The sequence below is a fragment of the Phasianus colchicus genome, chromosome 2 (assembly GCF_987193195.1).
Source record: "Phasianus colchicus chromosome 2, bPhaCol1.hap1.1, whole genome shotgun sequence".
Classification (NCBI taxonomy): domain Eukaryota; kingdom Metazoa; phylum Chordata; class Aves; order Galliformes; family Phasianidae; genus Phasianus; species Phasianus colchicus.
Genome location: NC_143437.1, coordinates 79663687 through 79680530, shown reverse-complemented (window position 1 = coordinate 79680530; position 16844 = coordinate 79663687). Strand labels below are relative to the sequence as shown.

The 16844-nt window shown below is 35.9% G+C and overlaps 1 protein-coding gene across 2 annotated transcripts in view; it reads left to right on the top strand.

The window, feature by feature from the left end:
* MEI4 (meiotic double-stranded break formation protein 4) overlaps positions 1–16844 on the top strand; it is a 91185-nt gene that overhangs the window by 35037 nt on the left and 39304 nt on the right. The window contains exon 5 of one of the 2 annotated variants that reach the window (XM_090136108.1): positions 12366–12497. The exons of the other annotated variant lie outside the window; for it this stretch is intronic. Within the exon in view, the coding sequence (XP_089992234.1) occupies positions 12366–12497 (132 nt within the window). The remainder of the gene's footprint in view (positions 1–12365; positions 12498–16844) is intronic. 2 annotated transcript variants of the gene reach the window in all.

Here is a 16844-nt window from a genome sequence, read left to right as displayed (position 1 = left end):
GTTAGACATCTGCTGTGCCTGTAGATACAAATGTGCATTTGTCATAATTTAGAATGAATCCCTGAGTCACTGTGTGTGTAACTCAGAATGTAAAAACAACAACAACAACAAACAAACAACAAACAAACAATCAAAACCCAAAAAAGAACAGTATTACCAAATTAAGGGAGGGAGGGGACATGGATGTGCCTGGATTTTGTTTAGAGGTAGAAAAAGTAAAGCTTTCTGAAATAAATGTGCTTTCCAGGGCTAGAGTCTTATGTCTCTAACACAAGGATGCTTTCTGTTTCAGTGTCACTGTAGTGTGATACTTACTTTTTTCTGTAGATATGTCCCTACTCTGTATCTTGAAAGGATGTCAGCATGCTTAATGTTTGTGTGATGTCAAAAATAGTCATGCAGGTGTGTCTCCTGTTACCCGTTTGAGTGATCACAGGATATAAAGAGAAGACATGAGTTCACTGAGGCCTTCTTCATAGTTGACGTCCATTCTTTCTACTTGCTTCTTTCCTCCACTCAAACTGGAATTTTATAAGTAATAGAAAAATAAAGTTAATTTTAGCCGCAAAACTGAGAGGCTCTCCAAGCAGGGATTGTTTGTTGATTGGAGGAATTCAGGGGGAGAACAGAGCACAAAGAGAAGGTAAGGGAGAAATGTTACGGATTAAATGAGAGAAAATATCCTGATAGTTATGGAATGTTGCAACTCTGCAAAGTGCTTTTAGAAATCATTCAGGAAGAGTGGAATATGCCCACATAATTTGCAAGTGGCATCTTTCCACTGAATAACTTCACTAAACAGATGGCTTTTTATGAGATGTTTTATATCTTGCTTCTACTGCAATATTGACTGAACAGTCATTCATGTCAGCAGTCAATACTTAAATCAAACAGCTTTCAAAGTCTTGAAAAATTGTCTAGGAAAACTGTTAAGGGATAATCCTGATAATTTCCAGATATCCAGGGAAAGGGTAAAATGTGTGTGGTAACTGCAATGTTTATAAAGATTTTCTGAAAAAATGTGTGTATATTTCCACAGTTTTGATTCATTTAAAATGAGCTAAAAATGGAGATAAACATGTAAATTCCAAATTAGTAGTGGAAGTTGTGTAAATAATTCTTCACGTGTTGTGTAGCAGATATCTCCCAGAGACACTTCATGCTTCACTGTTAATCATCACTGTTTACTCAAATGGTGATTGAAATATCAAGATTATAGGTTTAAAATAAAATTGCCATTAATTACAAGGCTGTCATCTGAAAAGAGTGGCAAACTATGAATTTTGGTTCCAGGAGGATGCTGAAATGCCTGCAGTATAAAAACATTAGGAACTGTGTTGAATCTAACCCTGCTAGCTGTCAAAAAGCATTTGTACAGCCAACCATCGGTGCAGCTGTAGGATCTGATGCAACTTTCCCTTTGCTGTCCTCACCTATAAAACTGTCAGGATCTGTCAAGGAGGACAAAGAGCTGTAAGAAACACCTTCAAAAAGTGAACAAAGAACCAAATGGCTGTTGATTATACTGAATGCCTCATTTTCAGAAGCAATCTCGGCGTTTTGCAGGGTGAATTAAATAACGTTAAAAACATTTGAGAATCGTAGGAAAGATAATTATTTCTACATTAGATGTAAAGAAAGAAAAACAGCAGTAAGATTACTTGCTTTAACTACCGAGTCCCATTGTTTGGGAGGTTTCTAATTATAAAGCACTGGAAGTGCTTCAGGAGCCAGAAAGACATTTACCTAGAGCTTCTCTGCCTGGATTCAGTTGCATAAAGATGTGCACATTGGATAGAATTTTTGACCTGAAACTACAGATGGACACAAAGCAAAGAAAATACGTCTTTCATTTAAGATAAAAAGGTAGAATAGAAGGAAATACTGCATAAAATATAAAACCATTTAAAATCAAAGAACTCCAATTAACCTTTTGAATTTTTCCTTTTTATTTTTCTTTTCTCCCTCCCTCTACGTACAACTGGCAAACAGTCTTTTTGCAAGGAGCCATCTGGAAGTATCCAGAAGGGGTCTTAAGTTATTGCTGCTAAGGATGAAGAATGAATGCGTTAAGGATAAATCATCTGTTAGAAGACCTGTCTTTGCTCCTTCTGCCAGCATGATCACACAGCCCTGTCTTGCTGACACAGAAAAGCTTGTGAGCGTCTTGTATCTAATTCTGGTACAGATGAGCTCTCACACTGTGAAATTTGTGACAGTCACTGCTATCTTTGGATCAAGCTCTTACTTATCACCCGTATGTGAATCTTCAACACTGAGACTCTTGGAGGTTCACGTGGATGTGTTGCTGTTGGTGTGTTTGTTACCTCTCAGTGTGCGAATTGTTCATTCAGTTAAGAGTCACTCCTCTGTCAGCGGAGCCACTGTCCTATTTAGATGGATTCTTTGCAAGTCCTGCTTTGTTGCAAAGACAGTAATGCAGTTCACTTAAAAGAAACGGGTTGTGTTTTGGGAGCCATCAGCTGTACTTTTCAAATGTTCTGTTCTCAATACCTGACAAAACAGACGTCGTTGCCCAGCGGAGTAGAAACTTTGCCTCTTCTGATGAGATAGAAAGCAAAGGGATGCTGCTTTTGTTTAATCAGTCTGTTCGAGAATTGACAACAGCTATCTCACTCCCTTTTCTCAGAATCATACTAAATGAATGTACACCTATCCTGCTTTTTTGTTGTTTTTTTGATCTGTCCAGCTCCAAGATGCATTACTTACTCAATTTTCCATGGTGCACTGGAACTAAGGCTCCTGTCTCCTGCACTCCTGAAAGTGCAACAATCAGGGACACTGGGAATTCCAAACTCCTGCAGTGTTCAGAATGCTGTTTGTTTCATGTTTCTAGGGAAGGTTTTGCACAGCTTCTTGAAGTAGAGCATTTCTGAGGGGATGCTGAATTCCTTTTACATGGAAAGCTTCCTGGAGCCTGCCTGCAAATCTGCTGTGGGGAATCTGAGCTGGCTATAATTTCATAGCATATGGAATTAGCTTTAAAAGTCAAATCAGTGTAACATAAATGAAGTTACTTTGTACATGTATTATTTACATCTTTTGTATATACAGCTGTTCAAATCATCAAGCCAATTATTGGTAAGTGTTTTAGAGTGTAGTTCAGTACTTTGGAGAGAACTTTTTCATGTTGTTTCCTTCTGTGGAAGGAATCTACAGTGTTGAACGGTGCTCAGCACTGTAGAGGCCATCTACTGCCACAGGGTTCTGCATTACAAAGGATTGATGTGATGTGATCTCTGGTGATGTCAAGATGCTGATAAACTAGCGTGACAGAAGTTCACTTCTCTGGTCGTCTTCCTTCGGGTGTTGCTTGATAGTGTAATTTGAAGTATAGCTGATGCTTCGATTATGTGCCACAAGATCCCAGCCTTCGCCATGGGTTCCTTATGGAGAACCGTGCCCATTTGTTTGGACCTCTTGCTTTAAGGACTGAATGAAATCACTGAAATAGAAGACGAATTCTGCATTGCTTGAAGGATTTTCGACTACGTTTGTGCTGTGTAGGATTTTCAACTACGTTTGTGCTGTGTAGGATTCTCAGGCTATACTATTTTGTGGTGCTTGGTTTCTGTTCAACAAATACGTCACCCATCTATCACCCCCACTCTTCTAATCTCTTTCAAACAAGGCTCAGAAAGAAAAGAGCCCCATTTCAGTGAACCGTGATTGTTTGCTGCTTCTTTGCTCTATTTAACACATCAATACTTACAAAAGATGCTGTCAAGAGTCACGAATTGCCTGCACCATTTAACAAAATGAAAAATGTTATTTGCTGTTTCCTTCCATTTTCTTTCTTTTTTTTTTTTTTGCCCTTGTACTTTGAGAATTGGTACTCTACCTCTAGATAGCTGTTTGAAGGTTTTTTTTTGTTAAAGAATATCTGAATGGATGCTGAGACATGATCAGTTTGTAGAAAATGTATCCTGTTTGAAACTTTGCTTCTCATTTTGATGTTCCTTGTTTATGTTCCATCTAATAGTCTTCATTAACAATTCTGCAAAATTCAAATATTACTAATAGTACATTTAGTAGAAAAGCAAATGGAAAAATTCCTGGTAGTCGCTTCATGCTTTTGTAAGAAAGGAGTCACAAACACTGATGAAAATGCCAGGTTGGAAATGTAATACAGTGAAAAGCAGAAAAAGGGAAATAATTGAATCTTATTAGCAATTGTTATGAAATATATGGAAGTTGGTTCATGCATATGAAAAAGTGTTATGAACTAGAACCAGAGTTTCAAATCTTTTCTTATCTAGGATACAACTTGAATGATTCATTAAGGACTGAAATTGCCCAGTAGAGAGTAATCTTATAATTTTGATGGTTTAAATATATGGAGCTGTGGCTGGCAGTGAGTCCCCCAGACAAGTATGGTTTGCAACAAGTTCTGGCAGCAACTGCCAGGACTGGACTTGACTCCTCAGTTTACAAAAACCTTGCCTGCTCAGGGGCAAGTAATAATTAAAAATAGTTACTCATATCACCAATGGCTCTCTAGTATGAAACTAGTGAGCTTCAGTTTTCTGAAATTAATTGAGTTCAAGGGGGAGTATCATGTCTCTTGATAGTGCGTTTTGGTTGGCCAGAGAATTTCGCATACATAGTGGAAAAGCAGCTCATTTGCATGAATATTAGAATGCGTAGCTGGAATTTTATGGTCTAGTAAGAGTCAATGTTTGAATCACTTGATTGTTGAATTAAATTTTCTCAGCAATCTGTTGTCCTATATGGAGAGCTATTTAAGTCAAATGGTAATCAGAGTCCATTGTCTTGTAAATCGCTACAGTCTAAAGCAATCACCAGATTGACTGACTCATTTACTTCAGCAAAGTGGATCATAGGAGTAACTAAACAGGAATGAATGAAATAAAATTTTGTCTGCCTCTGAGACTTTTGTCCACCTTCTTAAACATCCTCAGCTGATATACACCATGAACTAAAGCTACAAGTTTTAAAGAGTTATGGGATGAAGTTAGCTGAATTTTATTTTATTTTTTTTTCTACCATTAGGACAAAGATTTTTTTTTTTGTGGTATCCAAAATGCCTGTATTGCTGTAAATATGCATTGTAGTTTTGATCAGTTTTTTAAAATGTTTGTATATACTGAATAACAAGAACCATAGAATTTCTCTGTTCTTTTGCCTATTTGCTTTTCTTGCTGCTTAAATTTGTCATGCTTCTCTAGGAAATACTTGTGTACCCAACAAGATGTGTGTTTTTCTTGCAGTGATAGGATAGAAATGAAGTAACCTCTATCTATAGAGCCTGTTCTCTAAAGTCAGTTCCAAAAGGTATTCCTTGTATAACTTGCAGTGCTCAATTCTGCAGTGAAATCTGCAACCCTGAAAAAGGTACCTGTTCCCTTCATGCTATGCATGCTAGGTACTTTGCACTTCTAGAGGGTTTGGTGGTGTTCAAAGTTGCTGGCACGTTGTGAACGGAGGGGAGTGAGAGATTGAGAGATAAACATCTGAAATCCATTTTCATTTCCAGATATTGTCTGTGAATCTTAATCAACTAAGTGAGACTTTGATTTGCATTCTTAAAATTCTTTAAGGGTAACCTGCTCACACTATAGTTTCATTTTTAACCTTTAAAACAATACTGATTTTATCCGATTTTATCCAGTATTATTTCTAAGCAGTGTTCAAATTAAAAAATTGAATCCATAGCTCTTCTCTTCTGGCTGAGCTCACTCTTGTTGCTTACTGTCTTCTGCATCTTTTAGCATGGTGCAGGCACGCAGCATCAGCAGGCAGATGGCAGTTCTGTACACTTACAAGCTTCTGACCATTGCTATCTAAGAAGAGAGGATCAAGAGGAGTATTAATTTGCATCTTGCAGACAAGGAAGATTTAGAGCTGCTTATAAATAATCAATAGATTACTTACACTAGTTATTTAAAAAAAATGGGCGGCAGCAGCAGCAAACATTCACATGAGCGGCTGTTCTGAGAATGTTGTTTGTTTAAGTTAACAAAACAGAAACACTGTTTTCTTGTTGACAGTGTTTACTGGTCCCAGACTCGTGGATGATTTAGATGTGTAGATGCCTGCTTCATGAAATCACAGAAAAGATGCAGACGTTCAAATATTGCCCCCTGCCAATGTAGCATTGCTTAAAGTAGTGATGAAAATACGGGATCTAGCAGGATTGCAAGGGTATTAAGTAGTTAGCTGGATTTCTTTGTAGATCAGTTTCTTGTATGTAGTCTTCAGAGGTACTCGTAAATTGTGTGTTTGTGCACCCTAACGTAATATGTCTTTTCTCTAAAAGTGATTGGGCTGAGGTGCTGTAAGCAAGATGGAAATGGGTACTACCATGTTGTGGTAGAGTAAGAATTAAATTTGTCTGTGATTTACAGTCCTGAATTCTTTTAAGATTATCTAGTTCATGCTTTGATTTTGGGGATTTTTTTTTTTTTTTTTTTTTTTTAAAGAACAACTCAAGAGATTACCACGCTACAACCAAGAAAAAAACACACAAATCCACAACAGAGTTTACTATATTTATTTTATCTGATCAACAAGATGTGTTTGTTTTATGTCTTATATTTTCTTGATTTAGATAACACATTCAAAATTGGAAAGAAAAAAATTTATCCCATTAAACTGAATGGAAAAAAGTAAAATTGTGAGTTTAGAACAAAAGATTTGAAGATGGTGTTATTGTGACTGTAGAATTTCTAATATAGCACGTTCTATAATTGAGAGTGAAAGAGGAAGCTATTGGGTAGCAGTTTATCTCAATAGCATACAAAACTCTACGTCACACTGTCCATCAAAAAGTTTTTCAGCTAAAGCTCAGCAAAACAGTACTGAGGTTCTGCAATATTAAAAAAGAAACTTGCAGCAAGGAAACTAGTTTGTTGTCCTCGTAGTGAAAATAAGTTTTAGAAGAGTTTTAGAAGCATGAACAAGATTATAAAGGAATAAGTGCAGAGCAGGGGTTCATAGTGAAGCGTACAGAGCCAATAACATAAGAAATTCCTAGATTTGGAAGACAGGAGAAATAGCACAGTGTAAGCAGGGGAGTAGAGGAATGGCAACGACCAAATTAACAAAAGAAACAACATGACAATAAGATAAGGGGTACTAATGCTCTCTGTAAATAAGTGATTACTTTCAGTTGACCTTGATGATTTAGGCATGAAAGTTAGGATGGATTAAACAAAGTGCAAAGATAATGTAAATTCAAAGGCAAAAATACTGCTTTGCTTTTAGTACCCCATAATTTGAGGATACCCGTTTAATTATTTGCATTTGTCTTATGTTGCCACATACACCAGTTGCTTGAAAGAAGAGTGCTGTTAATTGACATGAAAGCTGTAAGCAGCTGAAAAAGAAACTAAGGTTCAATTTTCATAGTCACAAGATTTACTGAATCATGCAATTCAGGAAGGAATTATTTTGCTTGCATAAGAACTAACAATTTTGAAACTCACGTTTTGAAATTGAAAGAATTAAAGTCTAACATATTCTAAACATATAGTTGATATGTAAAGATTTTTATCCCAGTTTTCTGGGGAAGCAAGTTTGAGCGCTATTTGTCTTCTTGATCACTCTTTTACTTACTAATAACTTTTGAAAATCATAGGCTGTTTGAAATTGCATGGAAAGAGCAGTGAAAAGTCAAAAATACCTTCCAGTAGGTTTTAAAATTGGCAAGTTGCAGGAGAGACCAAATCGATAGGCTTGAGGCAAGCAGAACATTGATATTGTATATTCATTTTGGCAGCACACACCTTCCCAACCACTGGGAAAGGTTGCTGTGCATCGTCAGGAACATGGGAAGAGAATAGGAGCTAGTGTGGAATGAGGGTTAGGGGCAAAGAGTCTACCAGACTCCATTGTTTTCTTGTTTCTGGTATATTTTTTCTTGCTTTGTTTATTTATTTATTTATTTGTGATCTGGTTTTCTGACTATTTCTGAGAAATTCTGAACAGCGCAGGTTTTATTTCGTCTATACCACCTCAAGGGATTAAAAGATTTCTGTTGGTTTTTTTAATGTTTGGTGATAGATTTGAGAGCTGAGGAAGGGCTTTATTTTTAATGAAACTACATACTATTTGAACTATTATCAGTTTGAGTGCTTCTAGAGTTTAATTAGCAATGTATGAACATCACTTTGAAGGATGAAGTCTTGCTTTTCTTCTGTATTTATGGATTTCTTTCTAATCTAATATAAATTTGGTGTGTTTTTAATGTATACAGCCTCTGAGGGTTTTGTTTTTTTAATTCTTTGCTTTCTCCTTTTTTTTTTTTTTTTTTTTTTTTAATGTACTAAGATACACCAAAATGCAACATTGAATCTGTGCTCTTTAATAAATCACTAGCAGGTGAGATTTTTCAGAGACACCAATACTTATATCTCAAGTTCCGTAACCATCATTATAAAATCCGTATGTACTTAATTTAGTAGAGGCTTAGGCTTTAAATTTGAAGATTCCTTATCACCTATTCCTATGTAATTCCTACTAGAAAATGGTAACTCTTGCCAAAGTAGAAAGAATATAGACTTTTTTGAAAGATTTTCTTTTGAGAGTGTTCTTTGGGAAGAGTAGCATTGAAAACTACTTTATCAGACCTAAAGCAGACTGTGTTATTTGATTTCTGTCTCTAAATTATGGTTGAATCAATGAGTTTTGCCTGTCTAAGAAGCATGGAGTACTGAATAATGTCTAATGAAAGCTCATTAGTTTGTGAAGGTGTCTTCAGATCACATTTTATCTTTTCATTCCTTTACTTGGTCTCATTTTGCTTTTTTTCTTCTAGTGATAGCTGCAGGTATTTTTTTATGGAACATTTAATTTTAACGTTTTAATCTTGCAGATTTTCAAAGCTATATGTATACAATTTCTGAATTTTCTTTAATATCAGGATTTATTATTTATCTGTGTCAGCACAAAGATTTGATGCTGATCATAAGAACTTGGCTGTCTTTTATAATTTTCTTGTATTTATTTTGAGATTACACCTAAAAGAGGTGATTAATAGCAAAGATTCACTAAAGTTTGATTGTTATGATTGTGAACAGGAGATTGTCTCATAATGGGCAAATGATAGCCAAGCTGATTGGTTGTATTAGGCTGGTAAATAGGCATTACATCAACTATCGACCATTGTGAAAGTAATTGGGAAGCTACTGATTAACTACTTCTACAGTGAAATTGGAAAACGGGTGAGAGGAGGAAGATGCTGGATTGCTTTTGCAGGGTGTGACCATACTGACCCTTAGTCACGGAAAAATTAATGCAGGGTGATTGTATTTTATTACTTTCCTCAAGGATGTGTATTCTTGGTAGAATTGAAGGCTAAATAACTTACAGGATATATGTATGAAATCTCCATATATTCAGATAATACATGAACTTGAAAACTGGAAATGTAAACTGTGATATCCTTGAGATTATAACTCTGTGGAGAAGGGATCTTGAACAATAGAGAATTGGGAACCAGTACTAGTTTCACATTGGAATGAATATAGTCTCAACACCATAAATTGCTGGGATACAGTCAAAAGATCTGTGGTATAAATATGCCTGAAGATACTGAGTCAGTGTTGTGGGTGCTTCCATAGGCTTATAAAAGTCAAAAATGTATTGTCTAGGACTAATAGCTATGTAAATGTCTAGTAGGGTGTTATTAAAGTTGTAACTCTTAGAAACCTTAGCTAATAAATGATAGTTAATCCATTTAAGATGTGAAAATAAATAAATAAATCTGTAAATTGTATTCTTCTTGAACCATGGAAACCTGAGCACTTCAATGCATCCTAAATGCCATCGCATCACTTTAAAGACTGATTGATTTCATGCTTGTGTAAGAATTGCTTTTTAAGTAAAATGAAAGATATCATTAGCAGTGTTTTTGTTGGTAGTAGCAGTATTTTAATAGAAACTGGAACCAGTTGACTTGGCAGGTAGTGTTTTGAAACAAGGCAAAAATGTAAATATGGATTCATTGATGTTAAAGGATCCAATTCCCTGCTCAAGCAGGCTCAATCAGGGCAGGTTGTCAGGGGCTGCATTCAGTCATGCATTGAATATCCCCAAGGATGGAGGCTCCACAATCTCCCTGGGCAACTTCTATCACTGATTACTCTCACAGTAGACAGGTTTTTTAATTGCTTTTTGTTTTTTTAAATCATATTTAAATAGAAATTCCTGTGTTTTGGCTGTTGTTTCTTGTCATTTCACCAGGTACCACTGAGAAGAGTCAGGCTACATCTTCTTTACTTTTCCCCATCAGATATATGCATTGATAAGATTCCTCCAAGCCTTTTCTTCTAAAGCTGAGTAGTTGGAGCTCTCTCAGCAGCTTTTTGTGTTTCAGACATTCCAATTCCTTCATTGTTATCTTTGGTTTTTTTACTCCAGCACATTTCCTTCTTCTCTGCTGGAGAACCCAGAACTGAACCTCAAAACTCCAAATGTCTTTCACCAGTGGTGAACAGAGGGTAAAGATCACCTCCCTCAATCTGCTGGCAGTGCTTCTGCTCTTGCAGACTGGGGTGGTGTTGGCTTATGACATGTTGCTAGCTTTTTCAACTCTTTGGTCACCAGGGAGCCCACCACTCTTTCTGCTTTTGTATTGTCTTCAAACTTGCTGTGGGTGCAGTCTGTCCCATCATAACAGAACTTACTCGTGAAGATATTAAACAGGCCTGGTGCCAACAGTAAGCCCTGAGAAATACCACTAGTGAGTGGCCTCTGGCAGGATGTTGTACCTCAGATCACAGTTCCCCAAGTGTGGCAGATTTGGCAGTTATTAATCCCTCACACTGTCTACTTACTCAATATTTCATAATTTTGTTGAAATGGGTATTATGGGAGACAGTGTTGAAAGTCTTATTGTATCAAGGTAGAAGGGTCACTGTTCTTCCTGCACCCATTCAGCTAAACATCTAATCCTAGAAGGCTATCAGGTTGTCTAAGCATTCTCCTTTGTAAGTCCACATTGATGATTCATCATTACCTTCCTGACTGTCATCTGTTTGGAAATGCTTTTCAGGAAGATTTATTCCATTCAGACTTGTTAAGTGGTGGTTTAGTTGAGAATGTGAATATATACAGAATCATAGAATCACCAAGGTTGGAAAAGATCTCAGAAGTCATCTAGTCCACCTGTCCCCCTACTACAGTATTTCCCCTCTAAACCATGTCATTTCGTTCAACATCTGAATGTTTCTTGAACACCTCCAGGACAGTGATTCTACCACCTGCCTAGACAGCCCGCTCCAGTGCTTGACCACTCTTTTCTGAAAAGAATTTTTTCCAAATATCCAACCTGAACTTCCCCATAAACTCATAGCCAAACAAAATGGACAAAAAACAGCAGTTGGTCTAAGTACAGATAAGCATAACTTGGCTAGAGGAATTAACTACTTGCAATAGTGCTTCTGAGTGGTTAAGACAAGGTCAGAGTACTGTTTTGTCAGTCAAGAATATCCATCTGCAGTGTGTTAGCTGTTTCAAGAGATACTGTACAAGTGCTACTGAATAAACTGAATGCTGTAGGGGTATAAAGTTTTATATTCATTATATGTAATGTATTTTTGAATTCTTACATTAGAGAAACATATTCTAGTAGCGTTACATGAAATGTTTTGTTGCTGTCTAGAGCACTATGTTACATAAATTACAACATTATATAATAACAGTACATTGTATTTATGGAAACTAAGAAAATAATTTTTATTTATTTTAAATAGAAAGGAATAGCAATCATAAATCTCATTTAAGTTCACATAACTCCTTTTGTGGTTCAAGAGACATGCCTAAGTAACAGCCAGTTAAACAACAAATTGCAAATGAATTGTTTAAACTTGAAAGTCCAGTGCATCTTCAATCAGTTTGCATTTAATCAAGTTTATTCTTGATAACTCTATTGACTGAAACATCCAATATAGCTCTTAGCTTACTTATTTCAAATTATTTATTTGTTCATTTGTCTACCTGTGACAAAATTAGTCTCTGTCTGTGCAGAGTGGTCACTCATTTGCTATGACAGCAGGAAGGGCATGATGACTGCTAATGCCCAAGAGCTGCCCCCTGCAGAGTTTGCAACCTTGGAGGCGTTTCTTTATATGGTGTAGTGCTAAACTTAAGAGAGGACATGATTTCTGTGTAAAGGATGTGGGTTTTCATAATGGTATATGAGAATATATACCTCCTATATGCTGTATTTACCTTAATTACATATATAAATTATATGAGTTTGCCTTCATTCTTAAAAAAAGTGATGTGTAAGTGTTGTTTCTGTTTAAGGGATTCATTTGGGGTAAAAAAAAAAAAAAAAAAAAAAAAAGCAGGTTTTGAAAGATTACATTTCTTTTTAGTTTCAGGCACTGGATGCTGTATCACACACTCTTGTTTTGCTAGGAAGGAACAACACACTTCGAAATTCTTTAATGTCTTTTCTACTGTCAGAACTACAGCAGTTTGCTGAGCAGATGTTGCAAGCTTACCAGGTACTGCCATCTTTTCTTCTGGAGAAAATCCAGGGATTGGCCTTGGGGCGTGTTTTTTTCTATATCTATTTGTTTCATGGAATGTAGTCAGTTCATCATTCTATAGAATGTTGTACAGGGTCTGGCTGGGAGGGAGTTAGCTTTCCTCGCAGCACCATACAGTGCTGTGCTCTACACTTATAGCTAGAATGTCATTGATTTACAGCAGTGTTTTGGCTATTGCTGAGCAGTGCCAGCATAGCATTTTAGTCAGTTGATCATTCTATAAAATGTGCAGGTTTAAGAATCCTAATTTTACCAGCAGATTCAAAAGAGATATAAAGAAAAATAAAAATTCCTGATGGGCAAAAGTAAAATGATCGGAGTATATAATAGACTGTATAGGTTATAAGATCATGCTGTGTAATTTGGAAAATACTTGAGTTAATATTAAGAGTTAGTTGAAATTAATTCTTTAAAGATGTAAATTGTGAGCTGTGTAGGCATACAGCTTTGGTATCCAGCTGGACCCACAAAGAATTATGTCTCTTTTTCCATTTGTACTTGAGATTGAAAGTTGCATTATTTATCTTCAGAATTAAATTTGTAGCTTTCCATTATATTAATTTACATGATACAAATGTTATCCAGTGCTTAAAGTTGTATTTTGTTGATTGTAATGAGTAGGAGATGAAAAGGGAAATGGAGTGGAGATAATATATTTGGTAAAATTGATTTCTTATATGGATTTTTGTATTGAAATGATGTGGACTTTGAATAGATGGAACCAGCATCATTTTTTTTCAAGTAACCTATGGAGTTGGAAAGAAAGAGAGAATAAGTAGATGTGCCTTTTAAAATTTGGAGAAGATGTAAAATCATTTAGGTTTTCATATATTTTTGTGCAATGGTATACATCTAATTAAAAATGGTACAGTCTCACTTGGGAATATGACTTGATCGGGTAGTGTCCTACAAGGGTCAATGAAAAGAAAGCATGCAGCTTGTTATTAAGTGAAAAATGAAGTCATTTGCATGTCTAATAAATATTTATCATAGGTGTATCACCAACAGTATGGTGCAGGTTAAAAAATATCCTACGTGTTGCTTGAGTAGTCTTTATATTTTTCTGTAAGTCACAAAAAGGAAAGATTACAAAACTGTATTACTTGAAGTTGAGAAAATTAGATTATATATGATTTTAACCACAAAGGATTCTCCTTATACAGTAGCGAGTTGGATTTTTCCAATGGTAATTTGTTTTTATTACTTGCATAATATAACTTAATATAAAATAAAACTTAATATAAAATTTATATATTTACGGGAAGAGAATAGAAGATTGGATTCGTACATAAATATTAAAAAATTGGTGATTTAATCCATGAACAATTCCTATACAACAGCTGACATAGTAAATGAATTAAAACTCTGTTTCTCAAGGATGGCTTGATGCCCTTACTGGTTGTGTACAACAATTTTGCACTTTGCTTTTTAGCCAATATAAGCAGAAAGAAATGCTATAAGTGGTTAAAACTTGTGCCAGGAATAGTTTATACTGTAGAGTAGGTACAGCGGAAAGTTTAAAAGATGCCACGAGTTTTTCCTCGCTCTCTAATAAGTTGTTTTCCTATGTAACCCTTACATAGGAACCATCTTTCCTGCCCTTCATCAGGTGGATTTTTGTATGAAATGTCTTCATGGCCCAGTTTCAGAGCTCAGGAGAATTTCTGGGCAGACAGGAACTTGCATTCAAAAGAAAAAATAAAAATTCTTTTGATCTTTATATTTACTATATGTTAAAAAAAAAAAAAAAAAAAAAAAAAAATCAGGACAGCAAAATGCACTTGTTACTTCACTTTTTCAGCTTCAGGACCAGGTCTCTTTTCAGGTAAATTCTTTGCTATCTATAGGTCTTCTCCTGTTACATTTTACTTACCTTATATTTGTGCTTACTGCAGATCTTTTCTGTTACAATGCATAATACAAATTTCCAGATTTTGTACTTACCAAAAGCCTTTACAAAATGCCTCCCACCTTTAATATGAGGAGGCGTATTTTCGCTATTGTGCAAAGGGAAGCATAGAAAGATTTTCTGACTTAATGAATTTTAAAAGCTTAATAACTTAATGAGGTTCCTTTTTACCCCTTCTCTAAACAGCACTTTCTGTGCACCCCTCTGAAGATCTTTTTGGATCATCTCAAATCCAAGAATTTAGAAATATGTTTCCATAAAGAAAGTTTACTGCTCTGCTTCTATGTCCTTCCACTGTTAAAAATCTGCCTTTGTTCCTGAAATGATATACCCTCTTTTATGTATTTCTGTTTTTATTTTCTTCCCAGCAATGTTGCACAGGGGTGATGAAGGCATATTGCCTTCTGGTATTTGTGTATTTATATTGTTCCCATCCAGTGTTAATAGTGCTTCCTGGGAGTTTAATTGACCTTGATCAACCAATTGCAAACTCAGGGCTGGAAAAGGAGTTTTATATAGTCCTTAGCTTACGGTGCTTTCTTTCAACTCCTTTAAAACACGCACCTTTTAAGTATCAATCAGAAGAATAACTGAGTTTCATATACATAGGAAATCTCCAGTGTTTTACAGTAATAAAGCAGTCTGGAAGTGTTCATTGCCAGCATGGAGGTCAGACTTTGTCTGGGAAATGGAGAAGATTCCAGGTGACAGTATATGTAACTACAGGAACTGTATGCAGATATCTCTGTAGATGACCTTTTTAGAAGTACAAGATCTTGACAACTGCAAGTCCATGTAGTTCACTGTACATGACTGGAGTTCTGGCTTGCTGAGAAATGAATATTTTCAGTTTCATGCATTTGTGTATTTAGTTTTATGTTCATCTATGCACATTTATGTTTTATGTTCACTTACAAACCCATGTACATTCTGTAAGTGATCATTTTTATGGAATTTCTGCTTAATGCAAGCTTCTCTACTTAGTAGAGTAGAACACTAAACTCCAGTATTTCTGACAGCCTGTTTTACAGACCTGTTTCTGAGTGTTTCTGACTTTATGGAGCACTACTTTTGGTAGGCACGATCAACTTCCATTAACTGACTGTTGTCATAATCCTGTTTTATTACTTAAGCAAAACTTCTATTAATTGCAAAGCTATTTCATGTCTTCCATTTCAGAAAATGGAATTAGGGACTCTTAGGTTTAGTTATGGTAAGAGATGAACAGGAATGTTGGATGTCTTTTTGCTAGCCTGCAATTAATTCCTAAATATTTGGTGAGACACAGAAATTGAAAATAATGGCTTTTGCATCCAAGCAAATTTCTTTGATTTTGTACAGTTACTTTTCTTAAAGTTGCTGTTTTCTAACATTGATTTGGATTGAAAACAAAATTCCTTTTAATTTTTCTAAATGTATCCTGTAGGTATTTCAAGGTTTTTAGTTTAATTTTAATTGATTTGTATGTCATGGCTTTATGTTTTTTGGTTTTCAGTATTCCGCATCAAAACATCATGTAGTGTACTGGAATTAAAGTGTTAGTGCTCCAATTCCAGGTATCTATCCCTATACATTACGGAAGTGGGGCGGTCTCTTACTGCCTGGCAGTGGGTGCTGGAGGGTGCTTTCCTAGCCGTTCCAAGCTTTTCAGGCTTGACTTGGTCTCAGGAACTCTCTCTCTTCTATCTTATTTGATTTATTAGTCTCAATTTCAATTAGATTGTATGATATTGTGTTATCTTGCATTCCGATATCATAGTTAGTAAAATAAGTTTTCCTCCATAGATTGTTGCTATTTTTTTTTTTTTCCTCTCTTCCTTCCTTTCCATTTTGTGGGGCTGGGGGGGAGTGGGCAGCAGGGGCCTACTGCCCCCTGTCATGAGTATAGATTGATCTAGTTAACTCTGTGACAGCTTTTGGTGGAGAATGCGGGCATATCTACTTCTTAGCTTTTAGAACGAATCTCTCTCTCTGCTCTTAGGGAGCTTCGTTAGGGAGCATTATCAGTAGGTTCAGGTTTTTGTGCTGGAAAACTTGACCTTGAAAGACCAGGCGTACTGCCAGTATTCTGGGATATTTGTAAACTTTGAGCACTGCTTAGTCTAGGTAGTGCCTTTTTTCTTTTTTACCCCCTCCTCTTGTTAGCTTCAATTCATTAACCCCTTTTTAGCAGAAACCAGCAATGAACCCACTCTTTATTGTGGGGGCGCTGTGTAAGGGATTAAAAGCTATGGTGTTACTCGCGACCCACTGGCCAGTCATCAATGTCATAATTACTTGTTGTGGACTTGTGTTCATATATAACCGCATAAGGGCATTGATGGAGACACCCATATGGTACCTATATTGGTACCTATATTGCAATGTGGTATGATATGAATTTTGACACTTGC